A 20549-nucleotide genomic window follows, 5' to 3' on the forward strand; every position below is an offset into this window, starting at 1 on the left:
ACAAGGAAGGAATACCTTTTGTTCTAGTAAACTACGGATAGAGTAGAAATTTGCATGTTTATACATACTTTCTGGGCTGGAATCGTCCCCCGAACCTATGTATAAACACGTTTTATTTTTTCGAAAGCAGGCTGCGGGAGATTAAAAGATCATCGTCAGCAGAGAAGTAATTTTTTCTCTCTCCTCTTCTGCATTTCTGCTAGCAAGTAGAAAGAACAGAGTGTGCGAGTGCGTGTGTGTGTGTGCGGAAAGGAGGAAGGGAGGGAGCTCTGCCACACAGTTTTGCAGACGTTCAGATTTATGCATGGCGCGATGGGTCTGTTTGTAGGAATTACAGCACGGAAAAGCTTTGGTCGGGCAAGCTGTAGATCATAGTTGCATGATAGCTGAGCGAGTTCCAAGAATAAAGCCCCAGCCGTGGAAATGGCTCTCGTAAAGCCCACATCAGATGGCTTGCCATGCAGAAGTACCCCCTGCCATCAACACCTAGCAGCCCCGAAATCGCCGGTGAAAAGTGACTCGAGTTCGGGTGGTGGCAAGCGCCATTTGCTTGGCTGTTTGCTTGGTTGTTCTATTTAAAGTCACTTGCACCCAGCTCATCCCCGGAGCATCTGCATGCCCACTGGAGCCAGATCTGGTTTCCTGGGCGCAGCCCCGTCCTTGCTCGGCAGCAGCGCCCGGCAAATGTCGCCTGAAGAAGGAAGGAGCCCGAGCCTGCAGCGCTCCCGTTAGGCACCGGCGTCTGTCCCCCCCGGCGTGCTCCCAGCCAGAATCACAAAACGATTAAATCAGCCTGAAAGCCACTCGAAAGAGCAACGGCGAGGTGAAATGTGCCGTGTTTGTCGAAGGATTTCAGAAAACAGGTGAAGAATTAAGATAGGACTTAATGCCATGCTTATCGCATGCAAATGAAATATTTAATCTGCCATTTCATCTCTCCTGTGTGCTCAAACACCTCCAAAAGTTCTTTGAACAAATATTTAGTTTCCAAGCTATAAATTCGCCTTATGCAAAGAGAAAGCTTTCAGGATCTCCAGTTTAAACTCGTTCCTACCACTTGTTGTGGTGCTGAGAATTATCAAACCGGTCAGCTTACCTTTCCCACGAGTGGTAATTAAAAGAGAGCTAGCGGGTGTGTGTGGGGTGGAATAAAACAGGATAATCACATTCAAGAAATGGTGAGCTCACAAACTGTGATTGGTATCCTTCCAAGCCATATAGCTCTTCAGTTGACTCCTGATTTCTATTTTTTTTTCCAATAGCCCTACAGCAGCTATGTGTAGCCCTACTACATACCAAGATCTTTTAATAATGTCATTGCCAAAAAGGAAGATGGAAAAATGAAACTGCTAGGGCATTCTCCAGTCTGTCAGAGGAGTTATCCAAACTAAGAACTTCTTTCCCTATTCAGTCTGAGATCCAAGAAAAGCACGCGGGGATTGTTTGGTCTTTTAGGATGCGGGTTGGGATGAGATGGGGTGGGAAAGGGAGGGAGAAAGGGGGATCCTTCTGAAAGGCTTCCACGGAGGTAAGTTCCCTCCACTTCCAGGGGGAGAAAGCTGGCTGTGGTGACAGTGAGTTAGTGGCTTTTGACAGGCAGGTGAGGGGCCCCTTTCCAAGCCAGTCTTTGGTGGTGGGGGGGGGCTGGAGGGGGAGCTGGAACCTTTTCCAGCGACCCTACACTACTTAGACAGCATTTATGGATGGATAAAGCTGAACATTGGACAGGACTCCCTGAAGGAAAAGAACCTTTCAGTGGAGCCATCAACCTGTCATCACTGCAATAAAGGTGTAACACACAGGAGTGCTGGTAAGAGCCCAGGGTTTATTTCCTGGCCCTGTCACATGACAAGGGGCCAGGGTTACCAAAGGTTACCCCCTCACATGGAAAGGATCAGCGGCCATCGGGCCCAGCAGCTGCTTCTCCTGCCTCCCATCTCATTTTTTATTTTAACTCATGCGTGTGTCTTGTTAGAAGTGGAAAACCACCAGCCCCGTTCAGCTGCAACCATACAGGTGATGAATAGCACATTTGCCCGCAGCCTTGGAAAACCAGCCAGGCCAGAGACGAAGGCTGAGCACCCTTCTGTACCCACCTCGTGTCTCTGGAGGTGTTCCTTCTCCCAGCTGGTGGAGACATGCCAGAGGCTCATATCCCAACACTACAAATGCTTTTCCAAAAAAAGCTATTTGGTGTCTTCCAAGCCAGTCCCTCCACAACAGTCTTCTTACCCACTTGTGTGAAATGTGCTGTGTTTTTGCTGGGTGTTGCAGTGTCAGTTGTCTCATGAGCATGGCACTGTGAAACTGGTGTCAGGACTTCTGTGAGAAAGGTAGAAAAAGACTTTGGCTGTGCCATTCCTTGTCCTGTAATCCCTTGTTACATGAGAGATGCAAGCTCTATTACAGCCTCCCAGGCAGTGCATTTGGGCACAATAGAAACAACGACAAGGAAGGCCTGGAACTGAGAAAATGGAAAGGAAGTAACTAGAGACTATAGAATTAATAAGAAAATCTGTTTTCCACCAAAAAAAAAAAAAAAATTTGGTTATGATGGCTTTGCTGTGGTTTCCTCCAGACAGACACTTGTCAGACAACACTGTCCTACCCAGGATGTGGGTGTAGGTAAAGGACTTTCTATGAAAACTTGCAATAAAATCTACAACAGAACATAAGAGAGAGCAAAGCATCAGTTATAGATCTTGACAGCTTACATTACTTTTATAGAGGGTTTGGGCTATATTTTAGATTTACCTAGTGCTTACAGAGCCAAGCAGTGGTGTTGCAGACAGAAAATATTTGCCACCTCTGAAGAGCCGGAATTCTGGCTAGGTCCTTTGGTTCAGCTTCCCATCCCTCCATAAAAATCCCTGGAGCAAGGGTGGCCAGGAGTTTCTGGGCTGCCCCTGCTCCTCTGTGGTCCTGTTTCTCCACGTGGGTCAGAGAGACCCAGGCCGCCTGATTACAGAAGGCCTCCAGGCATTGTGCCAGCGGTGAAGAATTATTAGGGCTAACAAGTCCCTAATCATACCTCTTAATTGCTATTATTATTACCATTGCTCCTTAACACCATTAAGCTCCATTTGTGGAGTGTGTAGAAATCAGAAAACAAAAAGATGTCCTCTGCCCCAGAGAGTTTTCCATCTATTTTTAGGAAAAGAGGTAGTGCCTCACTGGGGGGAGGTAGGATACACAAAACAGGGGCAGATTACCTGACCAACATCTGCCCTAGGAGCCAGGAATCAGGTGGCTTGGGAAAGAACTGAAGATGAACAGCCATTTTTTCTTGAAAAAGTCTTAAATGTGTTAAATCTGCAATGTTTTGGGAGTTTCATTTCAGTTTCTCAAGAGGGAGAAAGGAAAGTTCCTGTGGGATCAAATGGGGAAAAAGAGAAAGTGGTACAACCCAGAAGTGTGAGAGAACGCATGAAGCTTGCCATTAAAAAAATAAGAGATTTTTTTTTTCCACTCAAAACCTACTCTAATGAAAACTGTGTCATTTCCATTTCAGATGTTGCACGGCAGCTGAATAATGCCTGGGATGCCCCTAAGCAGACGAATTGGATTACAAACTGGATTTGTCCGTTTTCCAAAGACAGGATTGCGTAGGAGTACTGTAAAGTGATCCTAATGAATAGGGTAAGTGGGTGGGTTGGTCTTAGCTTATTAGCTTTAAATATCAATACGAACAACAAGGATATTGTTCCTCTTTAAAACACTATTGATTATAATATTAACAGTTTTCTTCACCATAGAAAAATTGCTAACTGGTCACTAGTATAGTCATCACCACTAAGTAACTAACATTACCCCTGTTTTACAGGCCGGGAAGCGGAGTCAGAAAGATTAGGGCTTGCCCAAGGCCACGGAGCCAGCAGTCAGGCAGGAAGAGAGCTCCAGATTTCCTGGCTCCTACTCTCCTCCTAAATTCGTCATCCACACTCCAGTGACTTCTAAACACTTTTTTTTTTTTTCTGAGATAAAAAAAAATGCCTCTCCAACTGGTTAAACTATGTCATGAGGTTCTGCCCCAAATCTGTGTCATGGAATCAGGCACTGCTAGGATGTGATTTAGCATGTTTTGGAGGGGCTGTTTTGGGACATGATACATGTATGAGTGCCATGTGAATACAGCCACTGCTGTCTGAACTGACCAGGACAGTCTAGATGGGAGAGCAGCACTGTGAGCTAGAAACAGTGGAAGAACAAGCCTCTGAGAGCATGTATAATACCGAAGAGGCTTTACTATGGAGGATTCAGGTCTTGACTACAGAAAAATAACAACAAAAAAAAAAAATTAAAAAATCCCTGTCACTTCAACTGAGGTTTTGCCCATGGTTGTCATTTGCATAGGCTAAATGACGAGTAATAGTTGGTTTATCTATTCCATAGGTGACATACCCATTGTTGAGCCATTATAATCCCAGCATATTGATTTCCCTCTAGCTGACTGAAAACCTATTTATACAAAAACAAGCCACTTGAGCAGGAGTGAGCGCATAAACCAGAGTATCCACACAAGGCAGCACCTCACTGAGCGTTGTGATTGATGATTCATCTTGGATTTAGCTGATGTAGCTGAAGAGGTTACTGCTGTTTTCACTCCAGCTGTAAAAGGAGGGATGTCTGCTCCTTGGCCATGGTGTCTGGTGTGTTAATTTAAACTGAAATCATGTTAGGTTAATTAATAACAGTAGCTGTGAATGAAGCAGCTGAAGGTAGAGATCTCTTCTGCCCTGTCAGCAAAGCTGTCAGGGCTCAGGAGTCAGAGACTCTAATTAATGTGTTCCAGCAGTGGTTTCTATAAAGCTATTTTCCATTTCATTGCAATGGACTAAGAGATGTTGTATCCATCAGTTGTGCTGTCATACCTGCGAGGTGGTAACTTGCAGCTGAGCACATCATCATTGCTGAAGTTGCCTGTCAGGCACACTGAGGGTGACCTGGTCTTCCCTGCTCAGATGAGGCCTCCTTGATTTCAAAGGAAATTACTTTCAACACCTTGTATCCAATCTCTGTGCAGAACTGAAGTGCCCTGAGTTGTGGTTTGATCTGGAAATCTACATGGAGACTTACAGGAGCCCTTTACTTCATCTGAGTTTAATTTGGTTACATTTAGTTCAGGTGAACTTGGTGCAAACCAACACAAGACACTCATGCTGAACTAGGAAGCTATTAAAAGGATTACACTATGCTAATGAACATCTACTATTAAGATAGGATCTGAGTTTAAAATACAATGGCCCTCCCTGAGCACCTCCATACATGAACATTCTTGTTCTGAACAAGATCCTGTGTTCTTCCTTATCTCCATTGCAAACCTGGGTTTGTCTAACCAGGAAATTCACCTGGGCTGAGATGGGGTGTGGATCCGAGGTGGAGCAGCAAGTCCTGCATGGACATTCATAAACATTTCCGTGTATGAACAAGTCTTTAGCCTCCAGTCACAGACTTCATCAAGAACAGCTCTGTATGTTGAGCTCTATCACCAAAGCTCTACAGATTACATAGCACAAAGTATTTTGTGAACCTGCCTGGTACATGGGTCAGATTTGCAGTTCACCTCTGCTGTGTGTTAGGTAGCCACCTGAAAGTTAGCACTCTGCTGTCATTTTGTACATGTATGTAACCCACTGAAAGGTGTCAGCTCAATGCAATTGTCCACCACTGTTTTGACAGTGAGGTATCATGGTAATTGCTTTCATTAACTTCTCCTGTACAAAGGGTGTGCAAAGCCCTCCAGACAGGAGGCAGAGAGAGAAGGAAGATATATTCCTTTAATTGTCTCATCTGAGGTGCATCTAAAGGTGAGTACTTGCACACAGGAAACCCCAGTTCTTGGGTGTTGGTAGGATTGCTGCTCCTTAGGAAGGTTTTCATGAGTAAGCATGAAGGCTTGATGCCACGGAAAATACAGTCTATAGGCAGCACATCTGCCATTCATATAAAGTTGGTGCCTTTTGCATTGGAGCAAGAAGCCACAGGCATTTGGCTGAAGGGCTCCACCTTTCCCCCAGCCAGCTTTTCCTGCTCTTTTGGGGTATGGTTTTCCTGCCTGGAGATTTCCTACCCAGCTCTTTGTTTAAAGTCCAAGTGCCCATCATGTGGGAGGATCACTGGTCTCCCTGCAGGGCTTGGAAGACACTGCATTTTCATCCTCAACTCATACATGTGTACCGGTTTCAGAAGTGAGGAGCTGGCTTCTGCTTTAGACTGCTTTCACTGAGAGACATGCAGATCTCCTTTTATCTGTCAGAAGGAGACCCGTGTGTTGCCTTCTTTGGCATTTACCCCATGGAGCTCTCCTGCAGAGCCATTTCTTGTGGGGGAGGTAGAGACAGGCTCTCTCTAAAGGTTGTGCGATCATCAGGCAAATACTTGGCAAACACACAGCTTAGGAGGAGTGAGGAGAGTGTAATAACATCCCTGTATGGAGAGACGAGCTGAGAATTCCCCTCTACGCAAAGAGCTATCAGGTTTAGGACATTACTTTCCTTATTCCTGTCATCATCACCACTCGCATTTGTTTCTCTTGAGCTGGTGATGACTGGATTGGGCCCTAACCTTCTGAAAACTCAGACCCTTTGGCTCTCCCAGCAGCTGCTCTTCCACTGTCCAATTTTCATGCTGATGTATCCATTTGATTTTCATCCTAATCCACATGAAGTTCGTATTTCTTAGCGCTGGGAGAGTGTTGACCCAGCAGGCACCAGAGTGGTTATTATGTGGGATTAATGCATCTGCCATACAAAGATTCTTTCAAGACTGTTCGATTTTGGGGTGTTCGGGGATTTTTATTTTTATTTTTATATATATATTTCATTTTACAGTATGCACTTTAAGAAATTTTAACCCATCTTTAGGCATGATTTTTTGTGTGCACATGTGTGCATGTGAATGTGTGCCTAGCCCCCTAACATGGGGGCGATCAGTTAAGGAGTTGGTTTACAAACCCACATTTCCAAAGCACTAGATCTTGCACGGATCTGGCATGGAAAGCTCAGAAAGCAGCCAGAAATCAAGTCCTCTCCACTCCCGCCCTTTTTATTTCTGTGAATGAGTATGTAAGAGACCTATAAATCCAAAACTGTGCAGGCGTGGAGGAAATCATAAGAGTCAGCCTGGTGATATTACCGCGGGGAGCTGTGAAATCACCGAGGATTTATACAAGCACACACAGCGATGTTGTCATTAAAAATAAAAAAAAATGAAATGGGAGGATGGCTGTTTTGTCCTGTGCTGCGTGTGGCGGCCACTTCGGACACATGGTTTCAGTACGTCCCCTGGGAGACGCCAGTGTGAGGGCAGAAAGTTTTCCAGCCCCACCACTCCTTTGGAAATCAGCCCTTCCCGGGGCAGTTTAAGCAAACCGGTGCTGGTTTGGCATCTTTGGCATTTGGGGAAGGGCTCGCAGGGGAGGGAGGTCATTCCTGTTGCTACACCCAGAGCCACCAGTCACCAAGGCCAGCCCCTGGCCAGCCTCAGGAGGATCTGAACCGTCTCACTGTCTCTGCTGGAGGGTGAAATAATAACCCCGACGCAATTAATGATGCCCCATCTACCGCGAAGTCGGGCGTCGTCCCTGCCGCTGCCCCAGGAGAGGATGCTCAGCCCACGCCGCCCGAAGCTCGCTGCTGCTCGATAGGGTTGGGCGGCTGAGTTGATCTCCCCCGTGTCAAATCCACGCGTGTTCAGTCACCCACGACGGGGCGAACCGCCAGCTCCCACTGTGCTCGCTCCCTCCCCCGCTGGGAGGCAGTTTGGCAGCACACACTCCCGGCTTTATCTCATCCCCAGTGCCTCCCTTGCACCCAGCCCGAGTGCCAGGAAACGTTCCCCTTTTCACAACGCATTATCCCGCTCCTCTCCGCTTTGTGAGGGCTCTGTTTTATGGCATTTATTTATTTATTTCGCGAGAAACACGCCGATGCCAGAGGATGGTTTGGGTTTTTGCCTAAGAACCGCAGTGACTGCAACTAAACATATTTGGAAGCAGAACTAAGCTGATCATATTGCCTTTTTTTTTTTTTTTTTTTTTTTTTTTTTTTTCTCTCTCCACGGAGTGCTTCTTTGCGAGAAGGGAAACGGGAGCAAGCAGAGAGGGGATCCCCGTTGAGCGGACTTCATGCATCTCCAGGGCCCGGCAACCTGCTGCCACGCAAAATAAAGGGAAAATGTGTTTAAAGCATTCGTGCCTCCGCTCTCGTTTTCTTTTATCCGGGTCTGCCAAAAACCTAGCTCCGGCCCCCACCACCTCCCGGCCTCGGGTCGGCCCCAGCGGGCTCGGGGCCGCTGCTCCCCAAACGCCGTGGGGCCGAACGCCGCGGTCCTCTTCTAGGGGAAAGGGGCGGGAGGAGCACGGGGAAAACCCTCAAATGTAAAAATTTCCCAGTTTTCCCTACGGGACCATCTTGCCATGCTGATGCCAGGGGGAGGAAACCAATCTGGTAAGGTCGTTGGTGTTTCCTACCCAACGTTAGCTGGGGATAACCAGAAATATGACAAGAAGGGCGTACCCCCACACCCAGCGAGAAAAGAGCAGCACATGGCATGCGTTCTACTCACTTTGATTTTATTTTTTATTTTTTATTTTTTTTTTAAGCTGCTGGTTGGCAGCCAGACAAAAAGCATTCAAAACGGGCGCTGTGGACTGCAAATGAAAAACTCCTACAGGCTGCCGCATACCCACGGCGGGAGGCATGTACTGGCGCATCGATGTAGTCTTTCCGGATCTCAGCAGCTTTGTCGGAACTGCGTTTTAATGGGGGAATAAGAGCGGGAAGAACATGTCTACGTGCGTACATGCCATAAATATGCGCATGTGTATGTTCGGGTATATATACATATATATATACACACAAGGTGTGGTATATGGCACAGACCACAGATCTAAGAGGAGAGCGCATATCGCGTGTCAGAGGAAGATGATGAAGCCGATTAAAGCATGGGGGCATGTTTACTCCGATGTGTTCATGCTCCGCACATCCACACCCGTGGCCGCCCGTGGGAAATGTTCATTTCTCGGACCCACCGACAGCAGCAGAAGCAGAGGGAAGAGCGACGGGGAAAAACGGGGGTGGCTGCGGCCAAACCTTAGCCATGTTCCTCCACTTTCCCCGGGGGCCGCCCCAGCAGGACTTTTCTGAGTTCAAATGTAGCCTGCAACAGCCAGTTCTCCCCCCAGACGTGTTTCCAGGCGTTTATGCACGGGGCAAAATGTTCTCGACCTAAAAGGGCGGTTATGATGCTGATGCTGGTGTCAACTCTGAAAAGACCAGCGAGTTACTCCCGGGCTGCGCAGCCGTGCCCCGGGGGGAAGGCGTCGGGAGGTGCCGGTGGCACCCAGCCTCTGGGGGGGCGCCGCCCAGGTGTCTCCTGCCCTGCCCCACGGCACGGAGGCGGTGCGCACCGGCACCGGGGGCGGGAGCCGCCGGAGGTGCTGCCCGCCCGGCCTGCTCCTGGGAAAAAGGCTTTCCTGGCACAGGAAAAAAAAAAAAAAGAGAGAGAGGGAGAGCGGGCTGGCTTGGCTCCTTTCATCTCTGCGGCCCATCAGCAGTGGGGGGCGCAAGAAGACAGCAGTTAGTGTAGGGCCGCCGTGATCACAGCCGGGGACCGCCGGCCGGGAGGGAGGGAGGAGGTGGGATGCTGCAATTGGCGCTGCGGGGAGGAGGGATGCGGTGGTGGATGGGGAAGGAGCGGGGAGCCAGGCGCAGGGCTGAGCTGGCCGGGGGAGGCAGGGCTCCTGTCCTCGGCCAGACCCCCGCAGCCCCGGGGGTGGGCTGTGTTCCCTCCTCGTCTCCTTTGGGGGTGCCTGGGACTTGGGGATTAGCTCCTGGGAGATGAGTCTTGAAAGGCGTGTGCGCCAAGCCAGCAAAAAACAGAGCCATCCGCCATGGGAAAAGCGTTGCAGGGAAGCCCAGGAGCACACAGCCAACCCCATCTCTGTGCCACGGCTTCCCTCCAGCACAGGCTACCTGCTGCAGCCTTCGTGTCGTTCTAGCCGTGCCCTGCGCAGTACTGCCCTGCCTGAGAAACAGCCGCTCGCCTTTCTCTGCCAGGGTTTCCTAGTATGTGCTCATTTCCTTTTTTGAGAAACAGCAAATAACCAGGCACTCGGGCTTTGCTTCTAACATAATCTTTTCTCACGCCCATTTTCAGGCAGCAAAACAGGCCACTGCATGAACATGCCCTGATTCCTCTCCCCATGCAATACTGATACACCCCCCATCTCCAGCAGAAACCTGATGGTCTCCCCACAGGCTGGTATCCCCATCACCACGGTCTGGCCAGTCCCAGGCTCAGTGGGGAGGCTGATTTCTCCTCTCCAGCCCCACCTGGAAATCAGGAGGCCTGAAAGACAGAAGAGCATGGACATGCTGTGTAGCCCCAGGGGCAAGGGTGGCCAGGTGGGTGTGCACCTGGGTGCAATACTGCACTGCTGGTAAATGTGTCCCAACTCTCAGAATTTCCTGTTTGTTCCTAGGCTGAACTCAGTGCCCACTGGCAGAAGCACGTGACTAACTGTGGAAGTTTTCTACAACTTTGCTTTTGCCCTAATTTTTATCTCCCAGGCCCAATAATCTTCTGAGCCGTGATGTGCATGATGTGCCTAGAGGTGAACTCTGAGAGTGCAAAGGGCAAGCATGGGCCATGGGAGAAGGACCCTCAGCACAGTTCATCCATGCTGCCATTATCACTGGTTGCACATACCTTGCTGCTCCACACTGACCTGGGCTATGAGTTGCCCCCAACCTTGTCCAGGGGGCCACAGGTTGCCCAGACATGGAGCAGAGAAGTGGTGACCAGACATCAACACCCAGGAAGCAAGATCTGGACATTTCTGCATCAAGCAAGAGTGCTGAAGCTCTTGGCCACTGCTCAGTGAGGTGGAGTGGACATTTCGGTTTTCCAGACAGACACAACCTGTGGATGTGCTGCTCCCAAGGGGAATGCATATACATGTCAGGTCAAACATAAACCAGGCACCCACACCTGCTGCTAGGATGCACCACTGTAATTGATGATGTCATCTCAGCCTGGCTAGCCAAAGTTTTTTGAAGGTGGGACTGGAGGTTAAGGGGTTAACTTTTGACTCTTGATCATAAAAATTGGGTCAAACTTTCTGTCAAAGTGGCCCCAGGGTATATAACTGAGATTTTTTTTTTTTCCTTCTCTGTGTTTTCTTTGGGGAAAAAATTAATGAGGCAGAGATGGACAAAAACTAAACAAGGCTTCTGCCTCAGCCCAACAACCAACCTCAATGTGGATTGAGGGAATTTGCCATTAAAATGGCTGGTCTAGTTGGTTGGGACTCCTCTCCTCTCCTCTTTTTATTGCACACACAACTTTCCATTCCTCCTTCCCCAAATGAATTGTCTTTACACGCATCTATAGCTTGTTCCCATGGGGTCATATCTGCTCCTTTTTGAACCAAAGGGAGAACTCCCCTTCATCACAAGAGGCGTACAGCTGGGTCTCTGGGGGAATACACCAGCTACTGGCACTTTAGGAAATGCATGAACCTTCAATAGCGAGAGATCCCTCAGCGCTTCAGAGGAACCTTCCGTGGGGATTTCTCACTCTCTTCCTGGGGAAGAACAGGGTCCCCAGCATCCAGTATATGAGCTGGGACATTGGCAGCCATTCTTTCTGGGCTGAGCAGACGGGGATTCAGCTTCCACCTCTCAGGCTCAATCCCCAGAGCTCTGAACCACAGCTACACACCTCTCCTCATTGCTCTGTTAAAACAGCATCAGCCCAGCCAGAATAGCCCCGGCCGAGCAGAATCGGGCCCAAAGCCGCCCCTGCGGCTGGGAAGCGAAGGGCTGCAAGAGGGCGCAGACAGCCCCGGCTCCGACCATGCGCATGGGATGACACCGTGCGTTGCAAACGCCCCTCGTTTCGGCCATTTCCTTCCGGGAAGGACCGGCACGGAGCCCCCCGACAGGCCCCCGGTGTCCCCCGACAGCGGCGGGGGTAGAAGCAAAGAGAGGTGGATGCAGGAAGGAAGCACAAAGAGAGCACCCCCCGCCCGGAACAGAGTGCTAAATGTAGTGACAGGCTGCGTGTTTGCCTCTGGCATTCCTGCGGGTTGCTCTCGGTGGGGATACATCCCCCTGAAAGGGTTTTAGGGCATTTCTAGGCAGTCGTGGGGTTGCCCCTTTGCAAACCCAGAGCTTCTGCCTGCTTCTGCAAGTGATGCTGAGGCGCGCCAGGTCACCGGCACCCGACCCCAGGGGGACGAGAAGATGCACGGCATGGGGAGGTGCGGACTGATCTCTCGTTAAATTTAATTAAAAAAAAAAAAAAAAAAAAAAAAAAAAAGATAATAAAAAGCCTCGTCACGGGTCCCACTGAATGACTGTCGCTTTTCATTTACCTGTGCCTTCCGCCGAATTAAATTCCCACCATAAATATTATTCTGCTTTCAAATCAGCGAGTTTGCCACGCAGATCGTGTTTTTACAGCTCACGGTAACATTAAAAGGATGCCGCTCTCGACGAGTCTGGAAGCGATAGCAATTGAAATCGAAAGCCCAGATTCCTGCACGATTTACTCACTGCCACCAGTAAGGCAGCAGATCTAGTTTCCACGGGCAAACTTGTCCTGAATGACCCAGGAGCAGGATCGTGCCTTTTTTTTTTTTTTTTTTTTCTCTTTTTTTTTTTTTCACGTTTTGATCTAACAAGCTAAAACTCTCCAGAGCCTTCTGTGGTGGCAGAGAAGTGCTGCTTCCGGCAGGCAGCAGGTAAAGAAAAATTAAGAACAGGCAGATGCCCTCCGCAGAGCTGCTGGAATCCTATATAGAGAGCTACCCAGAGGCAGAACCGTGTCCCGGGTCGGGTCCTGTAAATACCATTACATGCTCCCCCAGGCACATCCCACTCGCAGGTCTGTCCTCTCTCTCCTCCACGCCACTTATGTGTTGTGTGCTGTCACTGTATCAACTTGTCCTTACACCCCAGAATAATGCGCCTATTATTCTCTTCCTTCCAAAGCTTCCACCTCTAACCGTGTCGTAAAAAATAGCCTTAATAAAACAGTGATAATTACGCCATTATTGTTAACACTCCCCATTAAAATTTAAAAAATAGGCTTTCTGGTTTTGTCACCCATTTGCACGGCATATCAGGGGTTTTTCGGCTCTATTTCGTTCCGTGGCATGTCAGAACTTTCTTCCTCTTTTAAAGATGACGGGACTTGGTTTTTAGAGCAACTGAAGGCGCACCATGAGTCCACAGTCGTAATGGGACGGTATCGGTCAAAAGTTATTGACACCCCGATGAGCGGCGAAGGAAAATAAATATCCCGCGGCTAAGAAGTGTGGGATGTGTTTTTCCTTCTCCAGACGTAACTCTTTCAAGGGACACGTCTGATTTATGAGTATGTCACTCTAGCAATGTTTTAATGCCCCACTCTAATTTCCTTGTTTTGGGAAGGGAGTGTGTTTCGTTTGCTTTTTGTATACCGGGCACCTCTGAGCAGCGGTCAAGCTGCAGTCGGTGTCTTAGCCTTTTGAACGCAGTCGCCCCGCTCTCGCCTCGGCCGTATATCAGCAAGAAGAGCTGTAAAGTCGGAGGAATAAATCAGTCTGAAAAGTTTTGAGGATAGTTATGACATCCTGACTGTGACCAACCGAGCGAGGGAGACTTAATAGGTTTTAAATCTCGGTCTGGACAAGACAGGGAAAAAAAAAAAAAAAAAAAAAAAAACCATAGAGATACACTTTCCAATCTGCCTGGAAATTAATCCCAAATGAGGGAGTCTCCTTCCAAATCGGACTTGACAGATCTGTGGGAAACACTAGGCAGAAGGCAGAGCTCCGGAGCCTGCATTCCCGGTGCAGCAGCCCCGCGTCCGCCGCGGCGGGGACGGCCCCGGGGACGTGGCAGGGGCTATCGCGGCCGCGCATCCTCCTCGGGGACGTGAAAATAAAGGCTATGTAGGAAACCCTCTGCTCATCCCATCTAAACGGATCCCAGCGTCTTGGGTCCAACAGAGCCCTTTTTTTGTTGTTGTTGTTTTTCCTTGGACTCCACTCGGGCCTTAACTCTGTGTGTATTCTTGGCAACTAGCTCGGCGTGTACGTGTGTGGGTGTGTGTCTGTGTGCGTGTGTGCTTTCTCCAGCCTTTTGCTGAGCCAGACCGCCCGTGGCAATGGCCAGCATCTCGGGCACAACAAAACCTCCCACCCGCGCTGTACCACGGGTGGCATCCCGGTGGGAACGGATTAATAAACGGGTGAGGAAGGAGGCAGCAGCGGATCGTAAACGAAAATGATAAAACTTGTGGGGATCGGCCAGCGTAACCCACCGGGACCATCCCGCGGGCTTCAGACTGCAAGAGTCGGGATTTCCCTCAAACTTCCCGGCTGTCACGTTCATGACAGCTCGGGGATCGCTCCCTCGCACTCTGCATTCGGCTCCCCGTTACTGTTTTGTTTAGAAACAGACATGAACGTCCCTTCCTTGCTGCCCCCCAACTCTTAGTTAACGGGGAATTAACCTCCATCCGCCACAGGCACCTCCAGCCTCCTTCGGCACGGCTACCTGGCCGAGCTGGGAAGGAGCCTGGAGGAGAACAGTCCTGGGGGACCGGGGCTGACCCGGGCCTCGAGGGAGGCGAAACCTTCCCCCACCCACCCCCGAAGGTGACAGGGACACGAAACGGTCCCGCAGCGAAGCGCAGCGATGACGCCGCGAGTCGTGGGAAGCGGACACCAGAGCGGGCACAGCACTGCCCGAGCAGCCGCGTCCCGCCTTGCCCGGCTCGGCACGGCTCGGCACGGCTCGGCACGGCTCCGCGCTGCCCCGCATTCCTCCGCCCTGCTCCACGCCACGGGAGCAGGAGCGCTGCGGCACCAGGCAAGCGGCGGGGACGGGTTGCTTAATCCGTCCATCCGTCCGTCCGTCCGTCCATCCATCCATCCATCCATCCATCCATCCACCGCCTGCTCCCCTAGCAGCCGGGCCTGATCCTGCACCCTTCCTCTGCTCGCACGGCCGGAGGAGCGGAGCTTGGCTGCGGCGGGTCCTCAGTCGGGGCAGGAAGGGCACACACACGCGGGTCTAGAGGCTAGCAAGGGAAAGAAAGGAAAGGAAATTTAAAGACGGGTTGTCAAAAAATAGTCAAGTTTGCGAGCAGCGCACGCATCACTCGTGTGATGAAAAGCAGAGCGGTCAGGAGCATGGTGTGTGCATGGGGTGTGTGTGCATGTAAACAAGCATGCGTGTCACGCAAGTGGCATGAGAGATGGGTGGCTCTAGCCCTGTAAAAATTCCTGTTTTATCCCCCTGAAATTAGCATGCTTATCGCTGGGAGCACATCTTAATCCGCGGATCGGGCAGACCCGGAATCCTGCTTGCTTTTTGTTTGTTTGTTTGTTCGTTTGCCTCCCTGCATCGTGACCGTCTTGCTCACAGGGCTCTACAGAAAATCCCAGCGTGTTTCCTATTGCTCTGCCTGTTCCCCACCAAAGCAACGTCACCTCAAATATGCCAGTAAATTCCTTACCGGGTTGGAAACGCAATTGGTTGAATGTTTTCTGTAACCCGACTAGCCAATAACACTCCTAGAAAAAATTTAGAACAACCTAGTTACGACAGATGGTGAAAATGACTTGACACTACATGTGTGAGTCAATATTAACTCGAGAGGAGATACTTGCCGCACTCATTAGAAATACCAAAATACACCAAGGAGTCTACATGTGCGGCTGTATCTACGGTGCGAGGTCCCTTCTTTTCAGACAAGTGCTGTCCAAATGGTTGCCCTTGTCATTTCTCTTTTAGCAACATCTGCTAGCGAGCATAAGCTCTGGCCTTGATAACTTGAATTTCTCCGAGTCTGGGTTATTCTTGGCAGACCTTCTTCTTGCAGTTTTCCCTCCTGAAAGCAGATAATAATTTATGCAAAACAATTAATTAAAAATAAGAAAGGGGAGGAGACAGAAAAACCCTCTTAAAAGCGCAAGAATCATCGAACGAATGAAAACCGTGAAGGAAGAAATAAGAGTAAATGGCAAATATCAGATAGCCAGAACAACTGCAGTTAGGAAAAGCGAAGTCGTTTTTATCTTTTCAGCTGTAAAACGCAATAGTTTTTAAACCGCATTCTCAGATTTTAAACTATCGTTTTAACACGAATCAATAAAAAGCAATAACGATTATCCGAACAGGCAGCGATACTGAATCAAAACAAGCAGTCAAGGCTATTTCTACGTGCGAATGACAGTAGCGCATTTCCTTATCCTCCAGTTTGCAAAGGATTCCTAAAGCCTTATATATGCAGTTATGCGGAAGCTGATTGCCAGCAATAAATAATGCATCGAAGGAAGAGGCTTGAGTGCGTATCTTCTCACTTCCAGGGCGCAGCTAGGGATCTTCGCCTCAATTTTACATCAAGGCTGTGGCTTAAAGCAATCAAAAGGCTAGTTAATTGTCAAGCAAGGCTTCCCCCTGCGGAACTCTAACCGCATGTTACAACCTCTTTGCAGCTCAGCTCCATATGCATCTCTTTTTCACACTTCCCTCTCCATCTCGGGCTCCTACACCTGGTGCATCACGCATTTAGCCCATTAGCTCCGGCTCTTCCTTTCATCTTCCCCATGGCAGACGTTTCTATTTATCCACTGGCAATCAATGTGTGGCGTCACCAGTGGTACTGTAATGACGACTGCACCACTGAGGATGACAGCTTAGAAAGAAGAGGGCAATGGTGATCCCTCCCAGAGCAGCACAGCACAGTGGAGCGCTCGCATCACAAGGTCACCCTATCTCACCGCTGGCTCCTCTGCATTGGCAGGAGAGGGTTGCCGGGTTTGCACAAGGCTGGGGCGGGAGCGGGAGGGAGGGGGGGACGAGATCTGGACTTGTTTCCCCCCTCCCTTAAGCGAAGCCACAATGGAAACCAGGAAGGAGATGGTGATGTTTCTGGAAGGGACACAACTTGGCGCTCTAGTTGGCAAGAGGGTGCCTAATTTGTCCGAAACAGTGGGGAGCCCCGCACAAGAGCCGCAGGAGAAGATGATCCATCGGAACTGCCTCAGCCCCAGACCTGGCCCCTTGTCGTCCCGGGAGAGAGGAGGAGGAGGAGGAGGTGGCGGAGGAGAAGACGAAGAGGAGGTGGAGGTGCTGCCGGGGACAGGGACGGTGCCGGAGAGCCGCTCGGCGGCGGCAGCACTGCTTTCGGCCGGACAGCAGCCCCCCGCCCCGGAGCCCCCCTCCAGCAAAGGGCAGCAGAGCAGCTCGGACACCGAGTCGGATTTCTATGAGGAAATCGAGGTGAGCTGCACCCCGGACTGCGCCACGGGGAGCGCCGAGTACCAGCACAGCAAAGGTACCCAACTCCTTCCCATGCCTCCAGCCCCCTCCCGCTCCCGGCCGGGGGACAGCACTCGGGGGGCGGGGGGGCTGCCGGAGGGGGGCTGCCCCCGGCCAGCTGAGCAAGCAGCAAGCGAAGTTGGGTCGGGGGAGCGGGGGAGATGCCCTTGGCTGCTCGGTTCCTCGGCCCCCTCTGCTCCCTGACGAGGGGAGGCAGGCTGGGGAGGCAGAGGACACGACACCAGGCAGCCCCCGCGTCCCTGGAGGGGAGCCAGGCTTCCCGGCGCTCATGCATCAGGTCTGCAGCTTGTCCTGCAGGACCCCCTTTGGCCAAGGACCCCCCACTCCCGATCCTTTTTTATTTATTTATTTTATTCTTCCCCACTGCCTGGACAGTGCATGCTCCAGGAAATCCCTTCCGATCCTCCCCACCGGCGGGGTTTTGAGTGTGAAGGGGATAAGAGGGGGGGCGAGGGGGAGCAAGATCAAACGGGTTTTCTGGCCAAGAGCTGTTTGTGGTTTTGCAGGGTGAAATGTGCCCGGGCGAGTGCGGAAGCGCCCATAAAGACCGTAAAATCGCTCGTCGACTCCTGCCTGCCCGAAGTGCGGCAGCGAAGTCCTTGTTTGCATGTTGGGTTTAAAAAAAAAAAAAAAAAAAAAAAAAAAAAAAAGGAGAGGTCCAAATTACCTTGTCACTTCTATGTCTCGGTGGCGCCAGCTCGGAAATGGTCCCAATGAATTAATTGCCTTTGGTCTCGGGCACAATGAGGGAGAGTTGCATTTGAAAGCAAACGCAGCGGCCAGGCCCCTTTTCCCCCTGCCCCCACTCCTTATTCCCACCTTCCCATCCCGGCTGAGCCCCCCCACCCCCCTCCCCAGCCCTACAACAATCCGCTTTTCCCCCCTCCCCATTCCTCCATCACTTCAAGAAGAAGCCGGGAAGCACGGAGAGCGCTGTCTGCCCTCTCCCGTCCCTTAGAGGCTTGTTGAAAATATCCCAGGCTTCGGAGGCTGAGCGAGGAGTCCCCGAGGCCTGACCTCCCCCCGCCCCAGGAGGGAGCAGGGTCGCTGCCTGCCGGCTGCTCTGCTCCTGGCCCCTTGCTGGGCTGCAGGAAGGGGCGGCGGAGCCCCGCGATGGGCACACCTGCCTTTCCCAGCCGCTCGGGGTCGGGGGATGCTGCGGCGGTGCGGAGAGCAAGCGGGGCATCCTAGCGGGCACTGCCAGGGAGGGGTGTGCGTGTGTTGGTGGTGTATTATAATTATTATTATTTTGGGGGAGTAGGTGGGGGTAGCCTTCCAGCCACGGTGAACGAACACCAGCTCAGTCCTATACTCGTGCTTCATCCCCTTCTCCCTGCCCCCTCGGATGTCTCCCTAGCATCCTCACCACACCGGGGCGGGCGATAGAAAAAGAGGCAAAATAGATGGGGAGGCGTGCGGGGGGAGAAGGGAGCTCGACGCGGAGGCGGGCGGGGAGCATCCCTCCTCGTCCGCCCGCCTCCGAGCGTGTGTCCCCGCTCCGGGCTCCCCACGCAGGGCCGTGCTCCGAGGCGCTGGCCGGCAGCCCCAGCGGCGGGGGGGATCACCCCAAGGGCAGCGGAGGCAGCGGCGGCTCCCAGGGCTCGCTGGCCTGCAGCGCCAGCGACCAGATGCGCCGCTACCGCACCGCCTTCACCCGCGAGCAGATCGCCCGGCTGGAGAAGGAGTTTTACCGGGAGAACTACGTGTCCAGGCCCCGGAGATGCGAGCTGGCGGCTGCTCTAAATCTGCCAGAAACCACCATCAAGGTACACGCAGCTCGGACATGTTTCCAATTAGCACGATATAAATCTATACGGCCAAACTTCCTTGCAAAACTCGGGGAAGCACTTCGCCAGCACAACCCTCCCTCATCTCTTTCCCCCCCACACCCTCCCCTCCCCGCTCCGCTCCCGCCCCTTTCCTGGCCCTGCCCGCACCCTGCAGCAATGCGGGAGAGGGGACGCGGCTCCCGGAGCCATCCCAGCCAGCACCGCTAATCCGGCCTCTCCCTGCCAGATTATTTTTAATCCTCCCTTCAGGCCAGTCCAAAACTCCCTCGGCTCTTGTGGGAGGGAAGAGGGAGCCAGCAGCGGCTCCGTTTCTCGTTCCTCCCCGCTCTGCTTTGCCTCGTCCATAAATAAAATCCCATCATAATAAAAAAAAAAAAAAAAAAAAAAAAAACACCCCAATAAACCAAGGTAATCCCGTCTGCAGGACGGTAGCGAGCAGGCAAAGGGGTCGGGATTGCCCTGAGTTCACTCGGCAGAGCCGCAGTGGGGGGGGGAGAGAGGGAAGGAAAAGCAGCACCCCAAAGGGCTGCTTCGGTGGCTCTGTCCCCAGATGTACATGGGCAGGAAGGGTCCCCCCGCCGGGGGGACGGTGCCTCTCGGCGGGGGCTCTGCGGGTGCGGGGGCTGCGGGTGACGGCTGTGGCCTCCCCTCTCTCGGCAGGTGTGGTTCCAGAACCGCAGGATGAAGGACAAGCGGCAGCGCCTGGCCATGACCTGGCCGCACCCGGCGGACCCGGCGTTTTACACCTACATGATGAGCCACGCGGCGGCCACGGGCAACCTGCCCTACCCCTTCCCGTCCCACCTGCCCCTGCCCTACTACTCCCACATGGGCATCGGGGCCACCTCGGCCTCCGCCGCCACCCCGTTCAGCACCCCCCTGAGGCCGCTGGACACCTTTCGGGTGCTCTCGCACCCCTACCCGAGACCAGAACTGCTCTGCGCCTTCAGGCACCCCTCTCTCTACCCTGCCCCGAGCCATGGACTCAGCAGCGCCGGGGGCAACCCCTGCTCCTGCCTGGCTTGCCACGGCAGCCAGTCCAACGGGCTGGCACAGAGACCCTCCGGCTCAGACTTTACCTGTTCGGCCACGACCAGGACTGACTCTTTCCTCACTTTCACGCCCTCTGTGCTGAGCAAAGCGACCTCGGTTTCCATGGACCAGCGGGAAGAAGTACCTTTAACAAGATAAGCCTTCGTCTCAGGGTTGTTAAAAATTCGCCCCTTTCCTGGGCGCGCTGCGACTTAATGTACCTACATCCGATGCTTATTTAATCGTGTTCTCTCCCCAGAAGTGGACACCTATGGAAAGAAAAAAAAAAAAAAAAAAAAAAGACTAAAAAATAGCTCGGTCTTGAAAGGATTTACATTCCAAGGGGTGGGGTGGGGAAGAAGAAAAGAAACGGCTAGTGATTTAT

The 20549-nt window shown here is 51.7% G+C and overlaps 1 protein-coding gene across 1 annotated transcript; it reads left to right on the forward strand.

Annotated features, from left to right (window-relative positions):
• Positions 1–16901: 16901 nt before the first annotated feature.
• Positions 16902–20323, forward strand: EVX1 (even-skipped homeobox 1). Its single transcript, XM_032180654.1, has 3 exons — positions 16902–17337; positions 18858–19108; positions 19793–20323. The coding sequence occupies exons 1-3, from the start codon at positions 16902–16904 to the stop codon at positions 20321–20323; spliced, it is 1218 nt and encodes a 405-aa protein (XP_032036545.1).
• Positions 20324–20549: the final 226 nt, after the last annotated feature.

This window comes from Aythya fuligula, chromosome 2 (assembly GCF_009819795.1).
Source record: "Aythya fuligula isolate bAytFul2 chromosome 2, bAytFul2.pri, whole genome shotgun sequence".
NCBI classification, from domain to species: domain Eukaryota; kingdom Metazoa; phylum Chordata; class Aves; order Anseriformes; family Anatidae; genus Aythya; species Aythya fuligula.

Bases quoted from the DNA above. Each gene is read 5' to 3' on its own strand.
- EVX1 (XM_032180654.1), top strand. From the start codon at position 16,902: ATGGAAACCAGGAAGGAGATGGTGATGTTTCTGGAAGGGACACAACTT. The intron at 17,338-18,857 runs GTACCCAACTCC...CTCCCCACGCAG, and splicing joins CGAGTACCAGCACAGCAAAG to GGCCGTGCTCCGAGGCGCTG. The intron at 19,109-19,792 runs GTACACGCAGCT...CTCTCTCGGCAG, and splicing joins TGCCAGAAACCACCATCAAG to GTGTGGTTCCAGAACCGCAG.